General features: G+C 37.1%; 1 protein-coding gene and 1 non-coding gene across 4 annotated transcripts in view; both read left to right on the forward strand.

The window, feature by feature from the left end:
• Window positions 1-27,329, forward strand: part of ZFR (zinc finger RNA binding protein) — a 41,737-nt gene that overhangs the window by 6,272 nt on the left and 8,136 nt on the right. For 2 of the 3 annotated variants that reach the window (XM_042825677.1, XM_042825679.1), the window contains exons 3-15: window positions 8,587-8,869; window positions 9,900-10,044; window positions 10,645-10,863; window positions 12,144-12,391; window positions 13,360-13,551; window positions 15,629-15,929; window positions 16,862-17,055; window positions 17,538-17,657; window positions 18,762-18,907; window positions 19,282-19,444; window positions 20,739-20,944; window positions 21,192-21,342; window positions 22,705-22,846. In XM_042825677.1, the coding sequence (XP_042681611.1) occupies window positions 8,587-8,869; window positions 9,900-10,044; window positions 10,645-10,863; window positions 12,144-12,391; window positions 13,360-13,551; window positions 15,629-15,929; window positions 16,862-17,055; window positions 17,538-17,657; window positions 18,762-18,907; window positions 19,282-19,444; window positions 20,739-20,944; window positions 21,192-21,342; window positions 22,705-22,846 (2,510 nt within the window). The remainder of the gene's footprint in view (window positions 1-8,586; window positions 8,870-9,899; window positions 10,045-10,644; window positions 10,864-12,143; window positions 12,392-13,359; window positions 13,552-15,628; window positions 15,930-16,861; window positions 17,056-17,537; window positions 17,658-18,761; window positions 18,908-19,281; window positions 19,445-20,738; window positions 20,945-21,191; window positions 21,343-22,704; window positions 22,847-27,329) is intronic. The other variant, XM_042825678.1, reaches the window with a different exon arrangement.
• LOC122164201 lies at window positions 5,405-5,541 on the forward strand. The gene has a single exon (XR_006170149.1). It is a non-coding gene; the product is annotated as a small nucleolar RNA SNORA66 (small nucleolar RNA).

The following is a 27,329-nucleotide window of genomic DNA, read 5'->3' on the forward strand; positions in this document are numbered from 1 at the left end:
TTATTTAAAGATATTTGTAGTTTAAAAATTATGCTTATGAGTAGCGTAACTGTTAAGCTGAAATTGTTAAGCTGAAATTGAAAAATGTATTCTTTGTATGAAAAAAACAAGTTTCCTAGAAGTGTTATTTAGAAGTTGGCATTTCTGAGAAAATTTATAATTTGGGCAGAGGCAGAATTGGGTTTAGCCATGGTCTTTAATCTGTATCAGAATGGTGCTCTTTAGAAGGCTGAAACTGAAAATGTAGGGATGTCCTTTAGTTGTAAGAAGAGAGTTTTCGGTGTTTGGTGCTCTAAAATGGGCCAGTCCACGGGCCGTCTGCACCCCCGGCAGCCAGTAGCACAGCCCCACATAACGTAAACTTCTACATCATTGTGATTTTTAGCGATATCTTTCATGAAATGATTGCACATAGCTTCAGTGCAAACTGCAGAGGTAGCAACAGAAATGCGGAGCGGAGGCTGCAGCGCAGTGCTGGCTCCATCTCTCATCCCACCGCACACGCTCCATCCAACTGGCGTGCATGTATGATGCTACGTGGGGCTGCGCCACTTGGCAAGTAAAAGGCAGTGATTGCTGCTGATAGTATTTCAGCCTATCTACACCTGTGTGTGCCTGTGAAGATGCATGTTGTTTTCTACCCAGCAGACATGTAAGTTTTCTTATTTAATATTAAATTGGGTTGATTTTGCATTTTTCGTGGACATGACTGCTCATTTAAATGAGTCAAACGTGTCTTCAAGATGAAAATCAACCTGTCTGTGCTATGTTTTAAATACAGCCGTTGAAAATGAAACTTAAATTATGACAGGATGAAGTTATGGGTGCTAATTTTATGCATTTTTGATACTAGGCTAAACACATTTCTTTGAACACTAAAAAGTTTGCAGTGTTACTTTCTGTTTTGATAAAGGAGTTTGAGAATAGGCTCCAGGATTTCAAGAAAAAACATTGATTTTTTTTTTTTTTGTATATTTGAAATTTCATCTTTAGTTGACATAAATACATTACCTGCAGATTTTCAATCGAAATGCACGGAGTTGCAGTCAGACATTCATGTTTAAGAAAGAACTGATCGTGTCTCTTTACCAGACTCTTCCTAGACCTCTTACTGGTGAAAAATATCCTTTGCTTCACAGTTGACCTTATTCATGCAGTTACTTTTTGGCAGTATGTGCATTTGTGACCATTTTTAAGGATGAAGCACAGGACCAGTAAGATTTCATCAAAAAGTCTCTGAAGAGCACCTTGAGAGTTCGCTAAGAATTGCAGCTGCTGCCATCACACCAGGCATTGATACATTTGCAAAAAGATCAAATATTCTCTTCTGGTTTTGTTGCCCTCTTTTTAATGTTAACAAAAATTGTTTCTTATATACATGAACAGTTAGGTATTTTATACGTGGTTCAAGATAATTCCTCTGCACTCAGGTGCAGCCCAGGCAAGCCAAGATAATGGACATCTGTATTCTGAACAAAGCTGGAATAGCAACAGCTTTACAGTGTGTATTTTTGTTGTTAGTTTTTTAATAGATGACTTAACTCCACAAATATCCTTCTGTGGAAAATAAAATCTCCTCACATTTAAATCACTTGAAGCTTTATTACTTGGCAAAATAGGCAGTATTACATCAAAGTGTAACATTCTCTTGATATTGTTGATGTGCAATAAATAAAGCTTTCTACCTTTTTTTTTTCCTTTGGAGCAAAGAAAGCCTCAAATCTTTGTTACATGAAAAGGTCAGTGTCTGGAATAGGATAAAAGCAAAATGTTCTCTGGATAAGAATTCAGTTTTTCCTACTTAAATGCTTGTAATTCTGTGTGATTCTTGGGCTGATAAATCACAGGAAATTCAGTCTTCCTATCAGTATTAATCTTTATAAGTAGTTAATAAGGGCTGTTCTGTATTAGATCTAAGAGTTTTAATACTTGTCTAAGCTCGTTTTTGTGGAGGCGTATTACTTGCTTGCAAACTTTTATTATGTAGCTATTTAAATTAAACAGACCTGTTTTTTGGAAACGATGATAATGTTTTATTAAGTGAACACTGGTACTTCATTAATTTTTTTTATCAGCATATGCGTTGTAGCCATTTTCTGACTTAAAATTTAAAGCATTCTACTAGCATATGGAAAAAAGACTTTCAATATGAAAAAACACCCTAGAAGTCTATATTTCTCTCTTTTATTTCAAAAATACTACTGCCGTTTCTTAGTGCAGATCTTTCTTTATCTCAGATGAGGTTTTTCTAATTCATCTTAGCCAAATGTAAGTGTTCAGGCAGGAATTTTGCAAACTAAATATCTACATGGAAACACACTTTTTTGACCAATACTGTAGCTTAATTGATTTTGCAGGGTAGAATTGGGCTGAGAGATGTTTATAATTCTTTCCTCTGTGTTTGGAATTGCACCAGCCTTGGTAATACAGAATTGTAGAATCACCAAGGTTGGAAAAGACCTCCCAGGTTATCCAGTTCAACTGTACACCTACCACCAGTATTTCCCCACTAGCCCGTGTCCCCTAGTTGTATGGGAACTGCTGAGTCACGGCCTGAACCTCTAACTGATCACCTGAGGCAAGTGGCAGTGAGCACAGATTGGAACACAGGTTTCCTCTGAGCATCAGGAAGCGTGTATGTAACATGTGGATAGTGGAGCAGTGGTACATGTGGCGCAGAAAGGTGTGGAATCTCCTGCTTGGAGATCTTCAAAAACTGCCTGGATCTGAGACACCTGCTCTCGGTGGGTCTGCTTGAGTAGGGGTTGTCCAGAGGTCTTTTTCAATCTAAATCTAAACCATTCTGTGACTTTGAATAGGAAGAAAGACAGCTGTTGGAGAGAGTCCAGAGGAGAGCCACAAAGATGATCAGGAGCACCTCCCCTACGAAGACAGGCTGAGGGAGCTGGGCTTGTTCAGCCTGGAGAAAAGAAGGCTGCGGGGTGACCTCATTGCAGCCTTTCAGTACCTAAAGGGAGCCTGCAAACAGGAGGGGAATCAACTCTTTGAAAGGGTAGATAACAGCAGGACAAGGGGAAACATTTTCTTTCCTTTGATCAAAAGAATTATATACACCAGACAACAATGTGGGCAAGGCTAATTTCTGTGGCAGCCTCTACTCTGGGATGAATTCTGCAAGATTACAAGCCAGTGCATCCCTTCACTGTCCAGAAAATCAGATTGACATATTTTTGGAGATTAGTATGGCAAAAGACATGCAGTCACAGCCTCATTGCAGTCATTACTGTCTAGGGGGTTTACTATCGTAATGGTATTTCATAATATGTGGCACTTCAATATTAATGCGTTAGAAAGATCTGATTAGTATTTGCCATTGTTAATGTTAGTAGAAATTAGTATCTTATTAGTTCTTTGAAGTTTGAGCCAAATATATTAGAAAAAAGACGCTGCTCACATGTGATGTTGTCCAATAATTGTGAACAAAGAGTTCATTCTATCAGTCTACAGATTCCTTTAGAAGGTCATTGAAAATGAGAGTAAACTAAGTACAGGTTTAAAACTTTTGGAAAGAAACAAGTTTATCTGGGAGCAAGAAGCAAAGAACATGGGGAAATAGAAATATATATGGTAACGTTTTAGGGCAGGTAGGGAAAGAGTAAATCAGGTAAGATGCTGAAAATGAACTTCAGTTGACTGAAATGTGTACAGAACACTAGGTAGAATAATTCAGTGCAGTGTTTAAACTGTAAACTGGACGTGACTGGGATAGTGAGAATGAAGTGAAATAGAGATCTGAACTAGAGGATGGGTGATGAAGAACATTTCTCTTCCTGGAGAAGAGAAACTGAAGTGAGCTTGGGGGAATAGCTCTGTTGGTTTGTGAGCATCTGCAAAATAAGCGTGAACAAAATACATAACTTTCAAATTAAAATCTTTGGTAGAGGAGTTACTCGGGTAATACAGCAGGGGTATAATTTGAAGCTGCCAAGTCCTTCCCTAGTAATTTAGGTCACAGGGTAGCTTTTATTTCGATTTTCTTCTGATAGTAAGATCATAAAATATAAGAGTTTTAGTATGAAATACCTTGAATTGAGCAGTCACTAGATGGGTTTATTTTGACTTGGTGTTGGCCTAGAACTCTTTTGTTTTTTAGACTGAAACTTTAATAAACTGAGGAAAATAATCTTCACACTGAGGGTGCTCAGATTCTGAAACAAATTGTTTAGTGTAGCCTTGCAATCTCCATTCTTGGAGATAATCAGGATATGACAGCACAAAGCCCTGAAAAACGTAATTTAACTTCAAGGTTAGCTGTTCTTTGAGCATAGGATTAGAGCAGATCACTTCCAGAGGTTTGTCTCAGGCTCAGTTATTCTGTGATTTTTAAACTTTACCTAGTTAGTAAGGACAGGCGGCCTGAGGAGCTTGTCGTATGAAGAGACCTGGAGCTCTAAATTCAAAGATACTTATAAAAACACTAGAATTTATTTGGGGGAAAGGAAGAATTAACCTACAGAAAAACTTGGGTAGTTTACCGGAACACTGAGTTCATGTTGTGTGTGCTACAATAATTGTGTGTTCTTAGCCCATAGAACATGGAGTAATTTTATGCCAACTGTGTTGAATGATGAAGCCAAATTGAATTACTTTCTTTGTTATGGTGAAGAGCGTGCACGTTTTCTTACAGTAGCTCAGCTGACATATTCGTCATTACCTTAACAACTTGTACACCGATCAAGTCTTTTGGAGTGTAAAATATTGGGACTAAGTTGAAATACTCTGTGTGGTGTAGTGTGGAAAATTATTATGTAAGGTATAGATTAATAAAAGATTTAGAGTAGCAGAGAAGTCAGTAGAAAAATGATTATCACGTAGGAATAATTATACTGAAGTTATGCGAGGACTGATCTTGATTATTATTTAGCATTTACATTAGTATAGTGTGTCATGATATATGATGCAAAGGAAATTTGTCCATTCTTAGGTGACTTCACAAGAAGCTGTTCTTAGGAAAGTGGAGTATCTGGAGGTCTTCATTTGGATGGATGAATATGCTTTTTGCCATCCATGGTCAGTAAAGTAGATAACACTAGTATAGGTACAAAGATGAGCTGTAGAATCTGGAGGAAAATCAGTGCAACATGGGATCTGGCAAAAAAGTCTGGGAGGAAGTAGGTTGATCTCAGCAAGTGCGGTGATGCATTTGTATCTGAACAAGGATAAAAATCTCTGCTAAGTTGAAGGACAAACAGCTCAAAAATCCTTTGGCAGAAATTAATTATGTAGAAGTGTCTGGTCAACTTAATATTAAAAGATTTTTAGAAGAAACTGCAAGAGAAAAAGAAGCCTCATAAATTTGGAAAAGAAGATGCCATATATTGCAATGAGTAGTTCTTTTAAAAAGGCAATACTAGTCTGTTCTAGAATATTTTTTCTTCTGATCTTGCAAACTCGATCACTAGCTCTGCATGATGTTGCAGAAGCAAGGGGAACAGGTTTGCTACAGTAAACATGGTAATAGAACTGTATTAGCCTTAGAAATCAAATTATTGGGGCTGTTAATTCTATACCATGATAAGGAAGTTTGTTACAAAAATAGCAGAGAAGTGGAACTGGGCAGAATGTTAATGCTTCTGTTCAGAGCAATCATGATCTCTTCACAGTATTGAGTACTGAAAATTCAGGAAGCTTTGGTAATATATATTCTGAGAATAAAAGCATTTTCTCTTATAAACTGTCTGATAATGTTACCTTGCAGTGTGTTGTAAGCACCTTAATGTATTTTGTAGTAGTAAACTGAGCATGGTTTCATGAAATGTGAAGAGTTAATACTTTGGTAACAGGCTTCTCTTCTTTCTCTTTTTTCCCCATTTTTTTTCCCTGCTTCCATATGTATACCTCGTGTTCTGGCAGGCATACTGTTCTCTGATCTCCAATGTTTCTGACAGTTCTACTGTGTTAAAAAATGAGTCCAGAAAAAAAAAATCTGATCGTGTTCTGCGAGATGAATGCAGTAAATCAGTGGCTTGACAAGTGGCAGAACTAACACAAGGGATGGAATAAGATGGCAGGGCTGGGATTGAGGATACAGTGAAACAAGGCTTTTCCTTGTTGACAGTGTTGGATTGCTGAAGAGTTCAGTTGCAGTACAGGTTGTATAAGTCCGCCTGCGCTGTCAGTGTCGTATGTCTTTATTATAGAATTTTACTGCTACATGTCATGTGACACTGTGAATTATCTTAACACATTCACTCTTCTTTGCTGTTAAATAAATGGATAATGCTGCCTAATTTTATAGATTATCATTCACTTTTACCACCATAAAATAGTCTTCCTGAGTTTTCTGGTGGAGTCTTATTACTGAACCTGAACTGACAAAGACACTACCTCTGTATAAATTGGCATGTTAGGCAGTGTTAGGAGCCACACCTAAGTGGGTGAGGGAAGTGATTTGTCCCTCTCCACTCTGCCCTCCTGAGGCCCCAGCTGGAGTACAGCGTCCATGTCTGTGGTCCCTAACACACGGGTGATGTGGAGCTGTTGGAGGGGTCCAGAGGAGGGCCACGCAAATGCTCAGATAGCTAGAGTACTTCTCCTGTGAAAAAGGTCTGAGGTAGATGGTCTTCTTCAGTCTGGAGAAGAGTGCTGGGAGACCTTATTGCAGCTTTCCAGTATTTAAAGGGAGATTATAAACAAGAGAAAAAGCAAGTTTTTGTGCAGATAGATAATGACAGGACAAGAGGAAGTGGTTTTAAACTAAAAGAGAGGTTTAGATCAGTTGTCAGGGAAGCTTTTCACTGGGAGGGCGGTGTGGTGCTGGCATTGATGCTCAGAGAGCTGTAGTCATCCCATCCCTGGAGGTGCTCAGGGCCAATTTGTGGCCCTGGGCAACATGATTTGGTGCTTGATCTAGCACTTGGCAACCATGCCTGCAGCCAGGCGGCTGGACCTTGATGATCTTTGAGGTTCCTTCCAACTCAGTCCGTTCTGTGATTCTGTTATTCAGATCTTTTCATTCAACTGCTAAGCTCAGAAGCTGAAAATGAGATGAAGTATGCTTGTGAGTTTAGTTTGGACAGAATGTAGTTGTTGTTTCGAGCAATGAAGTATTAAGGGCCTGTGGTGGAAAGAGGTAGAGTCTTGATAGGAAACCCAGTAGTAACAGTTTTTTTTCCTGTGTGTTTCTGCAGTAAGAATGGCTTTCTAATATGCTAATTTGTTCTGCTGTAATTAAATTACAATTTTATTTCTTTTTAGTTACTAAATTCAAGGGAGTTATGGAAATGCCTTTAGCAAAAATCATATCTACAGCAAAAAGATACTTTATTTCTGGTAGTTACATTAGAGAGAATATTGTAGGCTTGTGGAAAAAGTACTGTGACTTTTTGTTCCTTTTGGTTTTGAGCAGAACCGCGCTGCAGTTCCAACTTGCCGAATATGTTCCAAGTGAGATAGCATATTTCTGCTTACTTTAAAATAGGAGATACTATCTCTTGATAGACATGAAATGGGGTTTTCATTATCTTTCAGTAGTTCTATGGAGATCTGAAATCCTATCATGATTCTTAAGTCATGATAGTTGAACCGCAGTGTAGAAATGCGAAAACAAAAATCGGAGTAATCACTGAATTTCCATTTTATGTCAAAGTTGCAGACAGTGTTATTTTGCCCAGTTTGCTGTATTTGTTATAAATCAAAGTAACTGTTCTAAGCTTTGATTGTAATGTGTGGTTACAGATTGAAATAGGACAGTAACATCATTTTTTCTTCAAATGATTAAATTTCAGAGGCCGTAACTTTCTATTTGGATCGGTAGTGCTTACTCATTCTTTGTAAATAGGCACATATTAGTATCCTACCTGCAAATTTTAGAGGCAGATTAGGCTCAGCATGTGCTTGGAAGATTGCCAGAGCCCTGATGGCGGTCTTCTTGCTTGATCTGCCTGTCCTTTGTTGATGATTCATGTGATTCATATTGTGAGGCTGTGGACTGCTATACAAGCAAGGCCAGTATTTAATAATTCTATTTTTTTTGTGGGAAAATGGTATTAGAGGAATGTTTTTAAATGTTCCTGTTTTAATTTCAAGGGCTTGTAGAAGTTGGTAAAGCTCATAACTTTAATGCATTTTACGAGAAAACATCATGCAAGTGAAAGTCAATAATGAGCTGTCACAGGAAAGTAGTTATTTTAATTCAGTAGATAGTTTTATTGAAGAGCTAATAAAGCACTTAAAATTTTGTCGGACATGGAAAGATAGCTTACGTATAGCATACCTAAGGCTTACATATTGTTTTGAATGAAAGACTTCTTTGATTGAAAGAATTTTACTGCTACAGGATAAAAACAACCACAAAACCAGCCCAAAAACCCTCTCTAAGAAAAATTCATCAGCCACTCAATTTTCTGTATTTATGGAAACTTTGAAGTGATATAGATGTTTTTTCATGGAGGAGGAAGAGAGGTAATAGAAACCATTGAAATACGTTCATAAGTGGATAGCTGTTCCTCGGTGACTTGTAGAACAGCCAAGTATTAATCAAATCCAAGATGCTGAAATGTCTAGGCATTAGCTTAGTATGTTGAATTAATTTGGTTATTTACTTACTGTCTTTTTCCCGTATAGCCAGCAGCCAGCTTCGGGTGTAGCATATTCCCATCCTACTACAGTGGCTAGCTACACTGTCCACCAGGCACCAGTTGCTGCGCACACAGTTACTGCAGCCTACGCACCAGCAGCAGCTACAGTTGCAGTAGCCAGGCCTGCTCCAGTGGCTGTTGCAGCTGCTGCGACAGCTGCTGCGTATGGAGGCTATCCTACAGCGCACACAGCTACAGATTATGGTTATACACAGAGGCAACAAGAAGCTCCGCCACCACCACCTCCTGTCACTACGCAGAATTACCAGGTGTGTTAAACAAATTTAAAAAATCACTGCTGAATTACTGTGATCTTTTTGTGTTGGAATGTTTAAGGCCAGCGTAGGATGATGGTGAGGACTTACCTCAAGTACTGTGTTCAGTTTTGGGCACCTCAGTACAGAAAGGACATTGAGGTACTGAAGCAGGTCCAGAGAAAGGCAACCAGGCTGGTGAAGGACTTGGAGAACATGCCCTACGAGGAGAGACTGGGAGAAGGAGCTGGGGCTGTTTAGTCTGGGGAAGAGAATGCTGAGGGGAGATGTTATTGCTCTCTTCCAATATCTGAAGGGTGCTTACAGTGAGAGCGGGGTTGGTCTCTTCTCTGGTGAGAGATGACAGGACAAGGGAAAATGGCCTCAAGTTGCACCGGGGGAGGTTTAGGTTGGATGTTGGGAAAGACTTCTTTACAGAAAGGGTTGTTAAGCACTGGAATAGGCTCCCCAGGGGGGAGATTGAATCACCATTTGGATTTGATGTTTAAAACCATTTGGATGTGATGCTCAGGGATACGGTTTAGCAGAGGGTTGTTAGGGTAGTATGGTTAGGTTATGGTCGAACTTGATGATCTTTAAGGTCTTTTCCAACCTGAGCAATTCTGTGCTTCTGTGACGTTTGTAAACTTGTGACTTCAGATTTTGTCAAAATTGTTTGTTCTTACATATTTTGTAGGAATATGATACAGTCATATGAAAAGCTAAAGCGAGTTACTTTTTTAGTTACAAAAGTAGTTTGTGAAGGAGAGTAATTTAAAAGCATTTGGTGAATTTTTTATTAAATCTGGCAAGGTCTGTCAGATTTTTCTTCAGGTTTAATTTCTTTAACTTAATGAATTTTTTAAAAATTTTAATTATTTAATCTATCTATATACAATGCCTCTGTAAATATTTTTTTTTTTAAATCTTCTTCAGTGTATGTTAGAAGGAAATGTTATTGGATTTTTTTTCCTCTACTAATAACCTTTTCTCCAGATGCGTATTTTATGGATATGTTCACTGTTTTTTCCATTTAAATGTTTAGGATTCCTATTCCTATGTTCGATCTACTGCCCCAGCTGTAGCTTATGACAGCAAGCAATATTATCAGCAGCCAACAGCAACTGCTGCAGCTGTGGCTGCTGCTGCCCAGCCTCAACCTTCAGTGGCTGAGTCGTACTACCAGACAGGTGGGTTGCATGCTCCAAACTCCTGTCATTATAGAATGTAGGCACTGCTTTAATACCTTAAAATGTATTTATGCTGAAAACATATTTCTAGACAAACCTTTTGCTGATTTGTCTTGGAAGTTTGCTGAACTATGTCAACATGTTGACGTATTAACATATTAACATTAGTTAGTTAATCTATGTAGTTCTTTAATTATTAGTATCATGACTGCTACAAAGCATAATTACTTTTTTTACATTAATAAGAAATGCTGTGAAAATTTTTAAGTACTTCAGTTCAGCATATATTCCAATAAAACTATTGAATAAGAGGGCTGGTTTGTCAGCACTTTTAAAGAAAAAAAGAATCAGTAACTAATTCTTAGTAATATAACCTGAGATATCATTATTCAGTGTTGAGTTACACAGTTGCACAGAGCGTAACTATGACTTCAAAAATAAATAAATTAAAAGGAACCAACCAGAAAAGCTACCTCCACTTGTTAGATTTGTTCCCCAGGATATAATCAAATAATCAGTAAATATTACTCAACATGGTTGGCGCTTCAATCAACTAAAGCCTGTCTATGTTTGTGCACTGATGTCTTCCATCTTAATTAGCTCCGAAAGCAGGATATAGCCAAGGGGCAACTCAATATACTCAAGCCCAGCAAACACGACAAGTAACAGCTATAAAACCTGCAACCCCAAGTCCAGCAACGACTACGTTTTCTATATATCCAGTATCCTCTACTGTGCAGCCAGTAGCAGCTGCAGCTACTGTTGTTCCATCGTATACTCAGAGTGCAACATACAGTACAACAGCGGTTACTTACTCTGGTAAGAATTTTACAGATTATGCTACTGAGATCTTTGCAGTTATTACAGAAGGATTTAAATGCTCAGAATTTTAGCATTTTGTGTTCAAATATATCAGTCTACTGTGAAGTATCAACCACTTACATAAAAATATTTTGCCAGTATAATGATCTATCTTTCAAAGAGATTTGATGCTTAAATATGCCTATTTTGTTCCATGTGAAAATATACAGGATACTGCCAGTGTGTTGAGACTTACTGAAAATTTAGAGAAAAGATGAGGGGAAATAAGAATAGAGAAGGAGACACATCCACACAAATATTTACCCAGGGAAATTGGTAGGAAGCCTGATTCGATGAAACAACAGTTGTAGTGGCAACTGGTAGGGAAGAACAATCCGTTACAGATCTTAAAAGTCTGGGTTGTATTGAACCAAAACAGAAGACTAATCGGTGCTTTGGAAGAAAAGCAAACAAACAAAAACAGGAAAAAAAATACCAACCATCTTTCCTTCAGTAATTAGAAACCCAGAACTGGCGGGCAAGCTGGCATATTATAGCTAGTTTAAATATTTTTATTTTGTTTCTTTTCTGTTTATGAAAGGGATTTTATAGGGACTCTCTTGAAACAGAGGATTAAAATAGTTGAACCAGTAGATGTAGAAGGTTTATGGGAATACTGTCTCCAAGGTATAAAAGCCCAGTTTCCTTGACTTATTCAACTTCAGTAATAGCAGTCAAGGAGTGCATACCTAGTATGTACTGCACAGGTTTTAGCAGGCCAGCAGCTTTGCACTAGAACAATTTAAATCTCTGAGGTAGAATGTGATAACACAGTGTGACATTTTTTATATTCTTTTTTTTTTCCCTTACTCTACGTAATCTGTCTTCCTTTTCATGGAAGGAAATTTACTTTTGAACTGTAAATCCAGTTCAGGAAAACTGTTACTTCAACTGGCTTTGATAAATATTTTATTCTTGTTGCACCATAATGAGACCTGCAAGATGTACCAGGAATTTTCACATATTCTTTAGGGATGGTAGTTACATCCAACAACATAACTGTGCGTTGCAGAGATGTGTCAAAAATCAAGTATGCTTCTGATAAAAGTTATATATTATGTACTTGTGTGTTGTGAAACATTAAGAAAAACCAGGATTGCTTAACAAGATCTCAGTACATTGTTTGTATTCTGCCCTGTTCCCTCAACTTTTATTACAACGCATGCTTGTAATTTGTGTGTTATGTAATTGATACATGATCTACAGTGATGTAACATTTATTTGTTTTGATCTTTGAGGTACCTCTTATTCTGGCTATGAAGCTGCAGTGTATTCAGCTGCATCGTCCTATTATCAGCAGCAGCAGCAGCAACAGAAACAGGCAGCGGCTGCTGCTGCTGCTGCTGCAGCAACGGCTGCTTGGACAGGGACCACCTTTACTAAAAAGGCACCATTCCAAAATAAGCAAATGAAACCAAAACAACCTCCCAAACCACCCCAGATCCACTACTGCGATGTTTGTAAGATCAGCTGTGCTGGACCACAGGTACCTGTATTATGTAATATTCTGCTATACATTTTTGTTACAACTTCTCCAGCTATAAAGGTGTCAAAAATATTTGTTAACTTTTAAGGATCTGTTAAGGACTCTGTAATTTTTCTGATGGGATAAATAATCAAAATGTGTGCTGTTACAGAATAACAATGAGAAAACAGGTGCATTCTGTTAGCTTGCACAGAGAAGCTGTAACTGTATTTCAGACTCAGAAGTATTCTGAAAGTTGAAGGTGATTTGGTTTTTTTTTAGGATACCAAACTTCACAGAATATACTTTCATCAAAACTCCTGAATCGTATAAATGTTGTGAATGGTAAACCTGAAAATTTATTCTTTGTATTCCATCATCCCAGTTTAGTTTCACAGTGGACACAAGTGTATAACAAGTAGATAACAATTAATGCTGTGTTTGCGTGTGATAGGCTATACAGTAATTTAAGTGAATCTGCCGTTATCTCCCAGGTTGCCAATGTCAGCACAGGAGCTAATCTCAACTTCTGCATTTCGTTTTCAGCACAGCTTTGTGTGCTACCTTTATTTGAATCCAGTTTTTTAGTTCTGTCATCATACAAGTTGATGAAAAATTCAAAACTGAGAATTATTCTGTGCAATGCAGGAAACTGCGACTGAGATAAACTTCTGTGATGGTATCAAGTTTTCCATAGCAGTATCTTTTGAAAAGTACTTCATTGAGGAATCGAGGAGGTGTTGGAGAGGAATACTCAAACAGTATTACCTCTAAAAATGGACTTCTGTTGGAAGAGAAGAAAATGTTCTAATCTTACAAGTGGTCTACTTACGCCTTAGAGTTTGTCATATGAAAGAAATGCTCAGCATACTGACTTTCTTACGTAAAGCATGTATTTTATGCTACATTCTATACTATGTGTGGTCGCACAAATGATGGACAAACAATACAAAGGCAGCTTAGTGTATGTGTATAATTTGTTTGAACAGACTTACAAAGAACACTTAGAAGGTCAGAAACACAAGAAGAAAGAAGCAGCGTTAAAAGCATCCCAGAACACCAGTAACAACAGTACTTCTGCTCGTGGAACTCAGAATCAGTTGCGCTGTGAGCTTTGTGATGTGTCTTGTACAGGAGCAGATGCATATGCTGCCCATATCCGTGGAGCCAAGCATCAGAAAGTAAGAACTTTCTCTTGTTCTTGTCACTTGTATATTTTCCCACTCATCTTAGAGGGGAGAAAATGAACAGAAACAGTACAATTGGAATAATTTTGTTTAAAAATATTTTGTTCTGTGTTTTGTTTCAAGCGTATATTTAATCTCACTATTAGAAGGGCATTGTTGGGAGAAGGGGGGAAAAATATTGCCACTGCATCAGTGGGAAAAGGAGGTTTTGGAAAATTTGAGAATCATAGGATGAAGATGTTGATTGAGGTGGAGAAGAGAGTGAGTGAGGATATGTCCCTCCTAACTCTTTCCAAGACTATTTTCTGTAATTGTCTTTGTCGTCGTTACTTGGCATTTCTTGCAAAGAAAACATACGGGAGCAAGAGCAGCACCCTGTAATAGACTTTATAATGAGTATTTGGAAATATTTGGTAGGTGTGCACTTAAGTAGGAATTCGGGATTACAGAATACAGGCTGCACTGTGAACCCTTGTGACCTGTGTTTGAATTTGGCCGTACAGTAGTAACTGGAATGTTGGAGTGAGTCCAGAGGAGGCCACAGGGATTCTCGGGGAGCTGGAGCACTTCTGTGAGGAAAGGCTGACTGAGTTGGGCTTGTTGAGCCCGGAGAAGATACTCTGGGGACATCTCATTATGGCCTTTGCAGTATTTAAAGTCAGCTTATAAACAGCAGGGAGACCAGTCTTTTTTTACACTGTCTGATAGTAGAAGGACAAGGAGGAATGGTTTAAAACTGAAAGAGAGGAGATTTAGATTAAATCTTTGTGGGAAACTTTTAATGCAGAGTCACTGAATCACACTGGGACAGGCTGCCCTAAGAAGCTCTGAACGCCCCGTCCCTGGAGATGTTCAAGGCCAGGTTGGATGGGGCCCTGGGCTGCCTGATCTGGTGCGTGATGACTGCTGTAGCAGAGGGGTTGGAGCTTTAAGGTCCATTCCAACCTAAGCTATTTCATGCTCCTCTGTTTCTGTGGTTTAAAAGTTTTCTAAATACAGGGTTTTTTGTTAGTCCAGTTGTTAGTAGAATTTAAATTGACTTATCTAGTATTCTTTCTTTTATAAATACATTGAGATGTTAAATTTTTGGGTTATCCTCAATAACCACAAGAGTACATGAAGTGTAGTACTTACTGTCCTCATACATTTGGATGTAGCTTTCTCTTCTCTGTAGTTAGTCACTAGCCACTGCTTATTTAGGTCTCCACCTGTGTAAAACTGAAATCTTAATCTATTACTTCGGTACACTCTGAAGAATCTTATTCATTCTGCTGCAGACAGTCATTTGAAATGTTGCTTAAACTTTACTGCTGCCTGACAATGTGTCTGTATTCTGCCTGAGATTATGATTTACTTAAAAAATAAGAACAAAAAGAAAAAAGAAGTGTATGTATGCTATTGTGTACATGTTATCACTGTCTACAGGTTTAGATAAAAGCAGAGTTTTCTTGCTGTTTTCAAATCTTTCTTAAACTTTAGCTTTCATTGTGTGTATTTGGTTTTTATGAAACCCCTGTATTACTCTCTCCAGTGGTGATCAGCTGCCTGTAAAAGGAACTGCTACTCTGCCTGAAGCATTAATTTCAAGAATAAGCATTGTGCCTCTTTGCTTTCTATGAACTTTAAGGAGCTCTGAAGTACTCCTCTCACGTCCTCCTTAATCATCTCTGCAGATCTGTATTTTTAAAAAATAGAAAAAAGAAACAACCTTTCCCTAACTAATCTCTTCAAATTTGCTAGATAATTTGGCAGTTCTTTCAATATTCTTAAAAGATAGTGATCAAAAGATACGATGTTCCTGAATTTGAATTAAATAACTTCGATTGTGATGAAAATAAGCAATCTGAGATGATGATTAAATATTTTCTAGTTTCAGATGACAGAAACTTCTACATCTCCGTCCTTTTTATCCCAAGATCACTTTTTGTTAAGAAGCAGTAGCTAACTTTCTAGTTACTGATTTTTTTCTTTGGTGTTACATTCATGTTTGTGTTACAGCTTCCATAAGCTTTAAGTTCATTTTTTCTAGTTTTTCCAGGCAGGTGATATGAATTTCTTTGTATTCTTACAGGTAGTAAAATTGCACACAAAACTTGGCAAACCCATTCCTTCGACTGAACCAAATGTAGTTACCCAGGCTACTTCTTCAACATCCACGTCTGCTTCCAAACCAGCTGCCTCTGCTTCAAGCATAGCAACTAGCAGCAGTACTGTGAACTCCTCTGTTGCATCTTCTGCAGTGAAAATTCTTACTCCCACGGCAAACACACCACTTAACACAGCGTCCAACAACAAAACATCTTCAACTGCTGCTAATATAGCAGTAAAGAAAATATCTACACCGAAAATAAACTTTGTTGGCAAGTACAGAAGTCAGTCTTTATTTTGAAACCTAACCTATTCCATAGTTTTTTTTTAAGATCTTACTGTAGCAAATACAAATGTATTTAGTTAATTATGCATGAATAACTGTTGTAATTAAGAGAATTACTGATAGGTGAAAATAAAGATGCGTATAAAAGTTTTGCTTCACAATTTATGATGTTTTCTGTCCTGTTATCTCTGCCTTTCCTGGAAGCTTCTTCATACTTGATAAGAGTGTAGTAGCTTCTGGAGTACAGCAGTCTATAGTCCAGCTGGCCCTAATTTCAGCTTGTAGCCTGGGCTGTTAAAGTACATTGATAGTTGGTAACTGGGCAACTGGGACGTCCTTGTAGTAGTGGAAATGTAGCATGGAAACTTCTGTAATGAGCATGACAGACTTTCAGAGATGAGAAGCAGATGTTCCAAAATAAGCTTATCCTGCTCTTGAACGAAAGACTCCATGCAGTTGCAACAGCAAGAGCATAGTACCTTTGCTAACACAAACATATGGTTTTAATTACCTTTTTTCATCCGTTTACAAAAATAATATCTGATGATGAAAAGAGATCATTAGAATATCTTTGCTAAACTGTTCCCTCTAATTTCTGTCACTTTTAAAAAAGCATGAAAATGATTAAAATTACAGTTACGTAACTTCTATTACATAAATTGCATTTGTGCAATAAAGTTTTTCATGCTAAAATAGAAAAGCTAATACTAAGTGTTCAAGTTGCTTAGATGTTTTTAAGTATATATTTATTCAAAACAAAACCCTGTTTAATTGTAATTTCAGCATATTTAAATTTTAATTAGTTTTAAAAGGCTTCTTATGCTTTGCCCGGGACGTTGATACTTGCAAATGAAATCATCAGTGTGCATATCACGTGTAATCATAATCTCATTTGATGGAAGCTAAAAATTGAAAAATTTTGATTTCTAGGTGGCAATAAGCTTCAGACAACAGGAAGTAAACTGGAAGAAATGAAATCGGCTGAAAGTGTTAAAGCAACTCCCACTGCCACTGTACAAACACAGGAAGTGAAACCAGACACTGCAGCTGAATCAGTGCCTCCTACAACTCTTGCTGCCTTGCAAAGTGATGTCCAGCCAGTGGGACATGACTATGTGGAGGAGGTATTAATATGACAATTTGTGGCGATTTTTTTTAGATGTTTTGGTGAAAAATTGTTCAGAATGAAACAAACATTGAACCTGAAAAGGCTTGTTTATATGCTTACATTATTGTATTGTGTATTTTTGTTTTGAGTTTAGTGAGACACTGTTCATGTTGGTGAGATGAACTGTATATAGGATCAGAATTTGATGTCAGTTTTTCATATTTTGCAGATTTGCAATTACTGACTTCAGCTCAGTGTATTCATGTTCAGGTTTTAAGCTGCCTGTTCTTTTGAATGGAAGAACTCTTTTCATAAGCAAGCACACTGGTGTCTCTGATAGAACTGAAAGATCTAGTTTTTCTTATTTCAAAACAAGTATTTTAATTTGTGTTGTAATCAAACAGTATCCAATATAACTGAGTTAAATTAATTTTTGCATTGGTTTTGGGTTTAAAAATCAAAACCCGTAGAAACATGTATTATAATTTTATTTTCCAGGTAAGAAATGATGAAGGAAAGGTGATCCGCTTTCACTGCAAACTTTGTGAATGCAGTTTTAATGACCCTAATGCCAAGGAGATGCACTTAAAAGGAAGGAGGCACAGACTCCAATATAAGGTTAGTAGAAATCCTTGTGCTTCTGTCTGAAAATCTACCAGATGTCAGCTGACTAATTGAATGGTCTGACGTTAAGGATTACGAGATTAAGTGTTCTGAGTAAACAGCACATGAAAAGGTAGAGAAATATATTCACCTTCTAGTTATTTTCTTTATAGTTTTTAAATAAGTTAAGCAGATTGGAAATGCATTTTTATTTTTTATTTTTATTTATTTATTTATTTTTTAATTTTGAACACTATATTTGGGAACGTTTGCAATGTTAAAATATAGTACAACATATGCAAGCAGATCAGGGTTCTTCTGCGTTGTTTACCATTAATTTCAAACACTGTAAAAGTGTTTCTGGATAGCTTTATTTTCATGTGTATTGATTATATAATATACTTTTTGTTGTTGTTATATTAATTACATATATATAATTATCATATAATTATATATAGTGTTACGTTTTTCATATATATTAATTATACATTATATATAAATGTAATTATACTAATTATATTAATATTTTCTGAAAAATTTTGTTTGGGTAGACAACATAAACCCTTTGTGGAGACATGAGAAACAAACGTTTTTTTCAGTCATGAATGCAGAGAGATGTACAGTGTGTATTTTGGTTTTTATGAAATTTTGTAAGAACAATCTGCTGTGGTTACTGGAAATGTAATGGGCCTGCATAATCTTGAAAAGGATGAAAGAGAATTACCAGAAAAATATTTTCAGTAATTTGTGAATATGTTCTTTCAGGAACAGGGTATCAGGAAGCACACAATGTTAAGAAGAAAATTTTTTTTTCTAGCTACAGATTAGTCACCAGCTACAGAACGAACAGTAAATTATTAGGTATTACGTGAAGCATTTTCATCTTAAATTGCTTGGTTCTTGAGGCAAGTGAAAAAGGAATTTATGCTATGTGTAATATATTAATTCTTCAAATTAGTGGAAACATTTTTCTTGAACTACTCTATGTAGTTCTAAGACTATAGTTTATTCCTCCTGATGTTACTGTGCAAAAGTAGTGTGTGTTAAACATTCCAGAAAAACTTTTAACAGAGATGAGAGGAAAACAGTTTATTTTATTTTATTTTATTTTTTAACTAGAAAAAAGTAAACCCAGATCTACAAGTAGAAGTGAAGCCCAGCATTCGAGCAAGAAAAATTCAAGAAGAAAAGATGAGGAAACAGATGCAGAAAGAAGAATACTGGAGAAGACGAGAAGAGGAAGAACGCTGGAGGATGGAAATGAGGTAAATGCATTTACACCAGTGAGACAAGGCTGCAGTGAAATTCACATAAAGCTAGTTGGTGCCTCTGGAGTTGGTGCTTTTGAATGTTATGGCAGCTCTATACTAACTTGTTCTGAATTAAATAGTTGTTAACCCTCTAGGATTTTTTGTTTATTAGTGTTGACCTCTTCTGAGAAATGTAGACTTAATAGAACTACTTTGGTATAAAGAGACTGACTTTCAAAAAGCCATTCATTTTTATTTACCTTCTGGAGTTTCCTGGTATCTGTAGATGACTACTAGAAATGGGTTAGAGAGGACATCGAAGAATTCATTACAGTGTTTGGAAGTTCAAATGGCTGTTTAAAGAGAATGCTTTGTTTGATGCACTTCAGGCGGTACGAAGAGGACATGTACTGGAGGAGAATGGAGGAAGAGCAGCATCATTGGGATGACCGTCGTAGAATACCAGATGGAGGATATCCTCATGGACCTCCAGGACCTCTTGGCCTGCTGGGAGTGAGACCAGGAATGCCTCCTCAGCCACAAGGACCAGCTGTGAGTTTCTTAACTTAAGGGGGGAAATCTTACTTACCAGGAGGCACAGTTAAGGACCGAAATTACTCAGTGCTGCATTTTCTCCGGTATTTCTTAGTAAAGTATTTGGATGATAAACAAAAAATTATATGTGAACCTGTCTTCCAACATAAGTCCACCTAAGAAAGCATGCCTCAAAGGCAAATACTGATTCTTATGAAATACATGTGATTATGGATTTCTGTATTACTGCATTATAGAACATTATTTTCTTGATCTCTAAAGATTATTTCCAACCCAGAACATTTTATGATTGTGGACAGATGTATGAGTAAGAAGTGGCTAGTTCATTAGTCCCAAAGGAGGGTTAGAATCACCATAGAATCATAGAACGGTTTGGGTTGGAATGGATGTTAACGCCGATCCAGTTCCAATGCAAATTCTGTGGGCATGGTTGCTACCCACCAGATCGGGCTGCCCAGGGCTCCATCCAAAAGGGGTGGCCAGCAGGGAGAGGGAGATGATTGTCTCCCTCTACTTGGCTCTTGCGAGGCCCCATCTGGAAGACTGTGTCCAGGCCTGGGGTTCCCAGTACGGGAAGGATGTGGAGTTCAAGGAGGGCCACTAAGATGATCAGAGGGTTGGATGCATATTTCCTATGAGGAAAGGTTGAGGGAATTGGGTTTGTTTAGCTTAGAGGAGAGAAGGCTCCAGGGAGACCTCATTGTGGCCTTCCAGTACTTGAAGGGAGCGTATAAACTGGAGGAGGAATGACTGTTTACAAGGGCTGATAGTGATAGGACAAGAAGGAATGGTCTTAAACTAAGACAGGGGAGGATTAGGTTAGAATAGATATTAGATATTAGGAAGACGTTTTTCACACAGAGGGTGGGGAGACTGGAACAGGTTGCCCAAGGAGGCTGTGGATGTCCCATCCCTGGAGGCATTCAAGGCCAGGCTGGATGTGGCTCTGGGCAGCCTGGTCTGGTGGTTGGTGACCCTGCACATAACAGTGTGTTAGAAACTGGATGATCACTGATCCTTTTCAACCCAGCCCATTCTATGATTCTATTATTCTATGGTTACTAAATTCACTATATAAGTTTATCTTGAGACTTGTCATGTTAATACCTTACCAGTCATCTGAAAGTCATGGAGTGAGTGCATGCTCAGCAGGACCACAGCTTGTTTGTGAGGAGTGTTAGCTGTGGACATGGTTTGTGTTTTATTGCATTTAAGTGATTTGAGGGTTGAATATTCCGTGAACTTTGAAATATGCACACATTTCAGAAATACTCTTTTTTCCTCTATTTAGCCTCTGCGTCGCCCTGACTCCTCTGATGACCGCTATGTGATGACCAAACATGCAGCAATATATCCAACAGAGGAAGAACTTCAGGCAGTCCAAAAAATTGTTTCTATTACTGAGCGTGCTTTGAAACTTGTTTCTGACAACATGACTGACAATGAAAAAAACAAGAGCAAAGAGGGAGATGATAAAAAAGATGGCAGTAAAGACAGGTATTTTTCTTTTTTGAGAAATTAATCTTTTGTTCTGAAAGTCATTTTATATTTTTTCTCAGACTGTTCTCAGTGCTTGCATGGATCCTGTTCTTGTGAGGTTTTGATATAGCGATTTTTAATACTGACTCTGTCCTCAAGTGGATGAGGAATAGTCCTGTTTTATTTCATTTTTCTATCTTCAGGATTAATTGTAAGGTTATAATTCTACTTTGAATGCAGCTTTTAACTATAATTTACTTCGCAGAGCTTTGAAAGGAGTTTTACGGGTAGGCGTTTTGGCTAAAGGCTTGCTGCTCCGTGGGGATAGAAACGTTAATCTTGTTTTGTTATGTGCTGAGAAGCCTTCAAAGACATTACTCTGCCGTATTGCTGAGAATCTTCCCAAACAACTTGCAGTGAGTAGAATTGAGATTTTTTTATTTGATTTTTAGGTGATACTGTTTTTTTAAAAAAATCATTTCATAGAATATGTCGTGTTCTTTAAGCTGATTGCTGCATTTCCTAGCTCAGGTTCAGTTTCTTCTGATTTTCCATCTGAATTCAATGACCATGCTGTATGTTTTACTTCTTCCGTCTTGTGGGTTTACAGGTTTCTAGATGCTTATGCTAGTAATGTAGTATCAATCATCATTTAATAGATTCCATTTAGCTGTCAAATAAAAATGAGCCAAGGAAGAATTTCTGTTACTGCAGTGTTAAAAAGGAAGTTTGCTGCCTGAAGGTCAAAGTTCTGAATTAAGGCCTGTTTCTTTTCAGTGTTTATGCTTTGAGGTTCCACAAGGAAGTTAATAAAATAAGTCTTGTAGCTTTTTAATTACAAAAAAATTCCCAAATCAAACATGCAGTTTTAGTTGCATGTTGAGTGGAATTCATATAAAACATTTGCAATACTTCCGTAAGTAACAAATACGTAAAGTCTGTAGCTCCATTGCTCCCTACTGAAACCAAGTCTGCCCGCCGTCATTATAGAAGTCTTGCCGTAGCATCAGTCTTTCAGTACAACTCAGTGAATTGCATGGCATAATCAGTAGCACGGTAGAAGTGTTAGCAGGATCAGATTAATTCGAAAATAATATTGGGTCCTGCTCCAAGTAACAAAACAAGAAGAATTAAAAATTGTACACCTTGGTCTGTCTATGCAAACAAATCACCTCTAGTTTGTGGAAGGAGATGACTGATAGGCCTGTTGCTTCTTGAAGTAGAACTATTAAATATAGTAGCAAGAAACAATTTAGAATACCCGTTTTGTTATTGTGACATTTTCCCTGGGTGTCTGTCTTGCCCTTTGTTCCTATCTGAGGATGCTGTGATAGCATCCTTAGTACTCAGAACAGTACTCAGCCTGTAAAAGTGAGAGCTGGAGAGAGGAACTGCTGCAGCTTTGTGGCTGCTGTATTCAAATGGGAGACATACACAGTTCACATTTCAAGTGGCTGTGAGGATTTCTTCTAAATGCTGTTAAGATTCATGTTAAATAACTTATTTTGCATGTGAATTCTCTTTATGAGTAGTGCTTTTTCTTTTGCGTGCTTGTTGACAGCAGATTTGGTAACAGTAAATCCATATCTATATATATCTCTATGTTTATAGGTTTCTTTTTAATTGGATATGCTGTGACTTCCTTGAAAATGTATCTGCATTGTATAATTATTACTGCATTTCTGTCCTTCCGTTAAAAAGATGTGTTGAAATCCATTTTCTTCCCCATACTTGCCTTGGCTATCTGCTAATAGAAATCTCTGTTTCCCAATGTTTAGGTTATAAGTCCTGAGAAATACGATATCAAGTGTGCAGTCCCAGAAGCAGCGATAATTTTAAATTCGTGTGTGGAACCCAAAATGCAAGTTACTATCACACTGACATCTCCAGTCATTCGGGAGGAGAACATGAGGGAAGGAGGTTGGGAAGTTGTTAAAGATATTACCTCTCTCCTATGTATTTTGATATGTTTATCTATTCTGCTTAAGATGGCATTAAGGTCCTGGAAGGTAACATGCTGGCACAACACTGATTGAAACCTTGTTTTTCAACAACCAGTCTTGGTAGACAACAGTTGGTTAAAATAAATACTTACATGATGCATTTATTTAATTTTTTAAAATTCTAACTTTATGTCCAACCTCAGCTTTCTGGAAAAGGTACAGACTTTGATTATTTTTTTCCCTCGTCATTTTGATTAAGTGAAGAACTAAGCATTCAGTTGCAAGTGGCTATAAACTGCATTCTAGAGCAGTCTTGCTTTGAAAGAAAGATTGTATCCTTTTAGAAAACCAAATCACATGTTTTTGGATTTAAACTGGATCAGTATTGCCATCACTTACACATTCCAATTAGCATTGGCACTTAAAATGCTCTTGTGTAATACTTTTGATGGTAATAGCACTTCTGACTTTAAAAGTGCAATTTTTTCCAGCTCTCTGAGGTTGTTTTTTTGTTTGTTTTTTTTTTTTGGTCTGTAGTGCTTTTTGAGTACATTTTAGGCTTTTGGTATTATGATAAGTCTCATATCCAACTGGCAAACCCAGACTAGTATAGTAAGAAACAGCTTGTCACTGAGCTGAAGGAGAAGGTGGTGTTCATAAATCAATTTATGTTTCTGAAGTCCACAGTTTCTCTGGTGCCAGCAGTGTTGCTTTAGGGTCTATTCTGTAACACTTTCAAAGCTTGAAAAGCTTTTAAGCCAACAAGCATGATTAATGTCTGCAGTACATTGGTTCTTTTTGTCTCCGGGTCAGATAAAACTAACGTTTGTTTCCTTTTAATCCTGTACTTTCATAGTTGAAAGACATCATGGCAAACACGGCTCTGGTGTTTGACAGTGAACCTACAAATAGGAGGCCTGAGATTATTTTAATGCTTCTCATGCAGGTTGAGAAAATTGTACACATTTATGTATATGTGTGCTTCTGTATGTACATATTTATATAAGCTACAGTTGTTTTTTTATTTTATCTCATCATTACACGTCCTCTAAAATATTTGAGGTTTTTATACTGCATTAGTTATGTTCTGTGACTGTGACTAGTGCACCATAAGCAAACTCAGTTAACAAAGTCATCCTGCGTAATCAGAGAGAATTCCAGATGTCTCATGTAGTTCGGACGTCTTCTGAAGAGCAGTTAAGAGTACTTTGTACGTGATTGTTAAGCTGATGCCTATTACACCTACCTATAAATGCTTTATACGTAGACTGTCACATCCAGTCAGTAGTACTCAGGATTTGGCAATCTCAGGTGTGACATGACTCTTGGTTGGTCTGTGTTCAATCTGACTTTGCATATTGCTTAAGTTTATAGAGAATACTTTCATTCAATGCCTTTGATTATTAAGTCAGATAATCGTTAAAAGAATTTAACCTTGAACACCATGCTAATGTGCTATGCAAAAACTGCAGTATTGATTTTGCCACACTACTCAATTGCAGTTAAATTGCTTGCGGTCTAAAATTACATTATACAAGCCAAAAATAAAAACAAGATGCCTACAATTAATTCCTCAATTTATGCCTCCAAAAGGAAACAAATTTGTATTTTTGTCTGACCCACTCTTGAGTTAAAATGATCACTGTGAGTTTATTCTCTGCTGAATGCAGTTCTGCCTCTGGGCAAGCAAAATCAAGTTAGATTTCTCTCCAAGACACTGAGCAGTATGAAATAGATGTTCAGTAAAGTTCACTCTTGAAACGAGAAAATAGAAGACTGAATTGCAAATTGTTGCAGCAAAGAAGGCCTTATTATGAAGACTGCTGCTTATTTGCTGCAGAGTTATAACAGTGCGTGTTTTGTGTTCTTTTTCTTACTGCAGCTTCTCATGCTCTGTGTCTTAACAATGGTTACAAGTTTTCTTTTTTTAGCTCGCTTGGGGAGCTAGTTCAGGTGATAAGGAAGGCTTTACCGGAAGAACCAGTTTGAGTAAAGACGAGACTGAGACTTACACACAGAGAAGAATTACGTTCGATGTATAACAATCTATTACATGATAAAAAATACGGCGTGATATAAAATTGTTAACCGCATAGCTACTGTTCTTTACAGTGTTCTGCGTTTGACAGTTTCCCAAATCTGATATAATTGTTCTAACCCCTGCTGTGGAGTCTTTCCTTCAGCAAGCAAAGTGTACATATCTATACATGTGTGCGCGTGGTTTTTTTTATCCTTAGCTAACAGCCCCGGTCCAAAGCCTTCTAGCAAAGAGACTTGATTCCTGTCAGGGGTTGCCGCCAAGACATCGGAAGGATTTTTGACCAAGGTTTTCAAAAGCTCACTGTCACACCTGCCATACTTTACAAAGAAAGGGGGTTTGGATGCATCGTCCTAGCATCTACTGTTACTTTGTGTTTATTTTTTTGTTTGTTCGTTTCGTTTTTCTTTTTGTCCTTGTCTCTCTCCTAGAATTCAGCAGTGTTCACACTAGTTTTGAAACAGTTGACTGGGTAATATATATTTCGCATAATAATGCTACGAAATTGATATACCTGTTAACTTTTAATGAAGAAGTAGTGTGGACACGGCATGTCTAACTCAAGATTAACCCCTTATGCTTAGACTAGTTATAAATATGTTACATAGGGTGAGAATTCACGATTGAGTTTTGTAAATTAACTCAACTCTGTGCCTTAGTGTAACAGGGTGGTAGGTTGGGGTCTGAATTTAGTTAAATAGTCATTAAGGGGTTAATCCTACGACGTGAAACAGATGCAAAAATCCACAGATTAAATATTACAAGAGTTTCCTTTTTTTTTTTTTTTTTTTTTTTTTTCCAATCAGTATTTTCTCAACACGAGAGGTGCCTTGGCAACTTCTGACTTTTACAGTCTTTTAAGTTTCAAGGGTATTCTGTTCATACATTCTTCCTACATTGGTAGCACGTTTTAGATTTACATTTCTGGCATTGAATAGGATTCTCTTCTATGCACTTAGTAGTGTAATACTTTTTTGTAAAATTATTTTCCAGCTTTGGAGTTTTTGAGAGCTAGAAGTCAAGTAAGAGGAGTATAAAATAATGTAGTGAATTGTGCTGAAAATTTGCAATGTCACCTCATTGCATATTAATTTTAGAAGAATGTAAATAATGAACAATTAGGCCCACCGAAACCATACTTCTGCTTTAAATTTCTCAACTTTACTTTGCCACTCTTTTCTTCTGTAGGATTTCTCTTAGTGTATCTCTTGTCTCTATTATCCAAGTTGTGCTCACTTTGTCAGTTATCTTACCTGGCACCTCTCTTGCATAGGTTTGGGGTTTAGTTTCATTTTGTTTTGTTTGTGTTTGGTTATTTTTTGTTCTGTTTTAAATACCTCTTTAAATGTGTTCATTTGCTTCGTAAATGCTTTTTTAGTTCCTTCTTTCCACTTTAACATATGGTCCCTATGTTTGAGTATTTTTGTGAGAAGATAACGGTATTCTTCTCAATCTGGTTCTTATTTTGAAATACTTTTTTACTTAATTCTGTTCAGAGCAATAAGACTATCATATGAAGATGCCTAAATCTAAATGCAGTACTTCAGCTTAAATTTAACTGTAGTATCGGAAATTTGTAGCACTATACTTACTTACAGCTTCTTGTACTCAGGAAGGTATCCAACTATTTATTCTGCTTTTCTAGTAAACTAAGTGGCAGCTTCAGAGCTGTCTTTCTGCAGCATCACTACAAGTGACTTACCTAAATTTACGTCTTGCTGCCACAAACTATATTCTTTCATATAGCCATCTCCTGTGAAACGTGTGCCATTGAGAGAGGGCTTTTTGCTTCTTCCTATGTTACGTTACCAGTTATGCTACCAATATTCCTTATTGCTAGTCCCAGTGGCCAATTTCATAATTAATACATTAATTTTTAAAGTTGATTGCTACAGTGTAGCCTTACAACTGAAAATAACCTGAAGATACAATTTCACTCTATTCAGTGGTTCCTGTTGATAAAACCACTTCCAAAATGGCGTTGTGATCTCTTCCATTTACGTAACTAAGCAGTCAGCTTGTCAATTAATTTTCTGAATATTTAATAAATGGGATCTTCTGAATTCTCTTCGTCTTTCAGACGTTATGCTTTGTTTTTTAAACTATTCCTTGCTTTGCTTTTTTTCCACTAAGTCTTAAGGAGTCCCCTTTCTTTGCATTTTAAGTTATTTTGGAGCACATATGTCATGGATTGAGGTGTTAATTTGTCTGAATAACAGAGGGTACTTAAAAAGCAGTGTAACTCTGTAATATTGAAGAGCATTTCCAGTTCTTACAGTCAGCTTTTAAAGCAAAATCATTACGTTCTCATGAAGTATAATAGTAATATTGCTACAAAACATCTAGGTTTTTTTGAGATGTTTCAGTACTTTTCTTTTGAGGTCTAGGTCCCAAAAAACAGGAGACAGTTAAAATGTACAAG

The sequence above is a fragment of the Centrocercus urophasianus genome, unplaced genomic scaffold (assembly GCF_019232065.1).
Source record: "Centrocercus urophasianus isolate 14NV4802_14NV808 unplaced genomic scaffold, USGS_Curo_1.0 seq_25, whole genome shotgun sequence".
Lineage (NCBI taxonomy): Eukaryota > Metazoa > Chordata > Aves > Galliformes > Phasianidae > Centrocercus > Centrocercus urophasianus.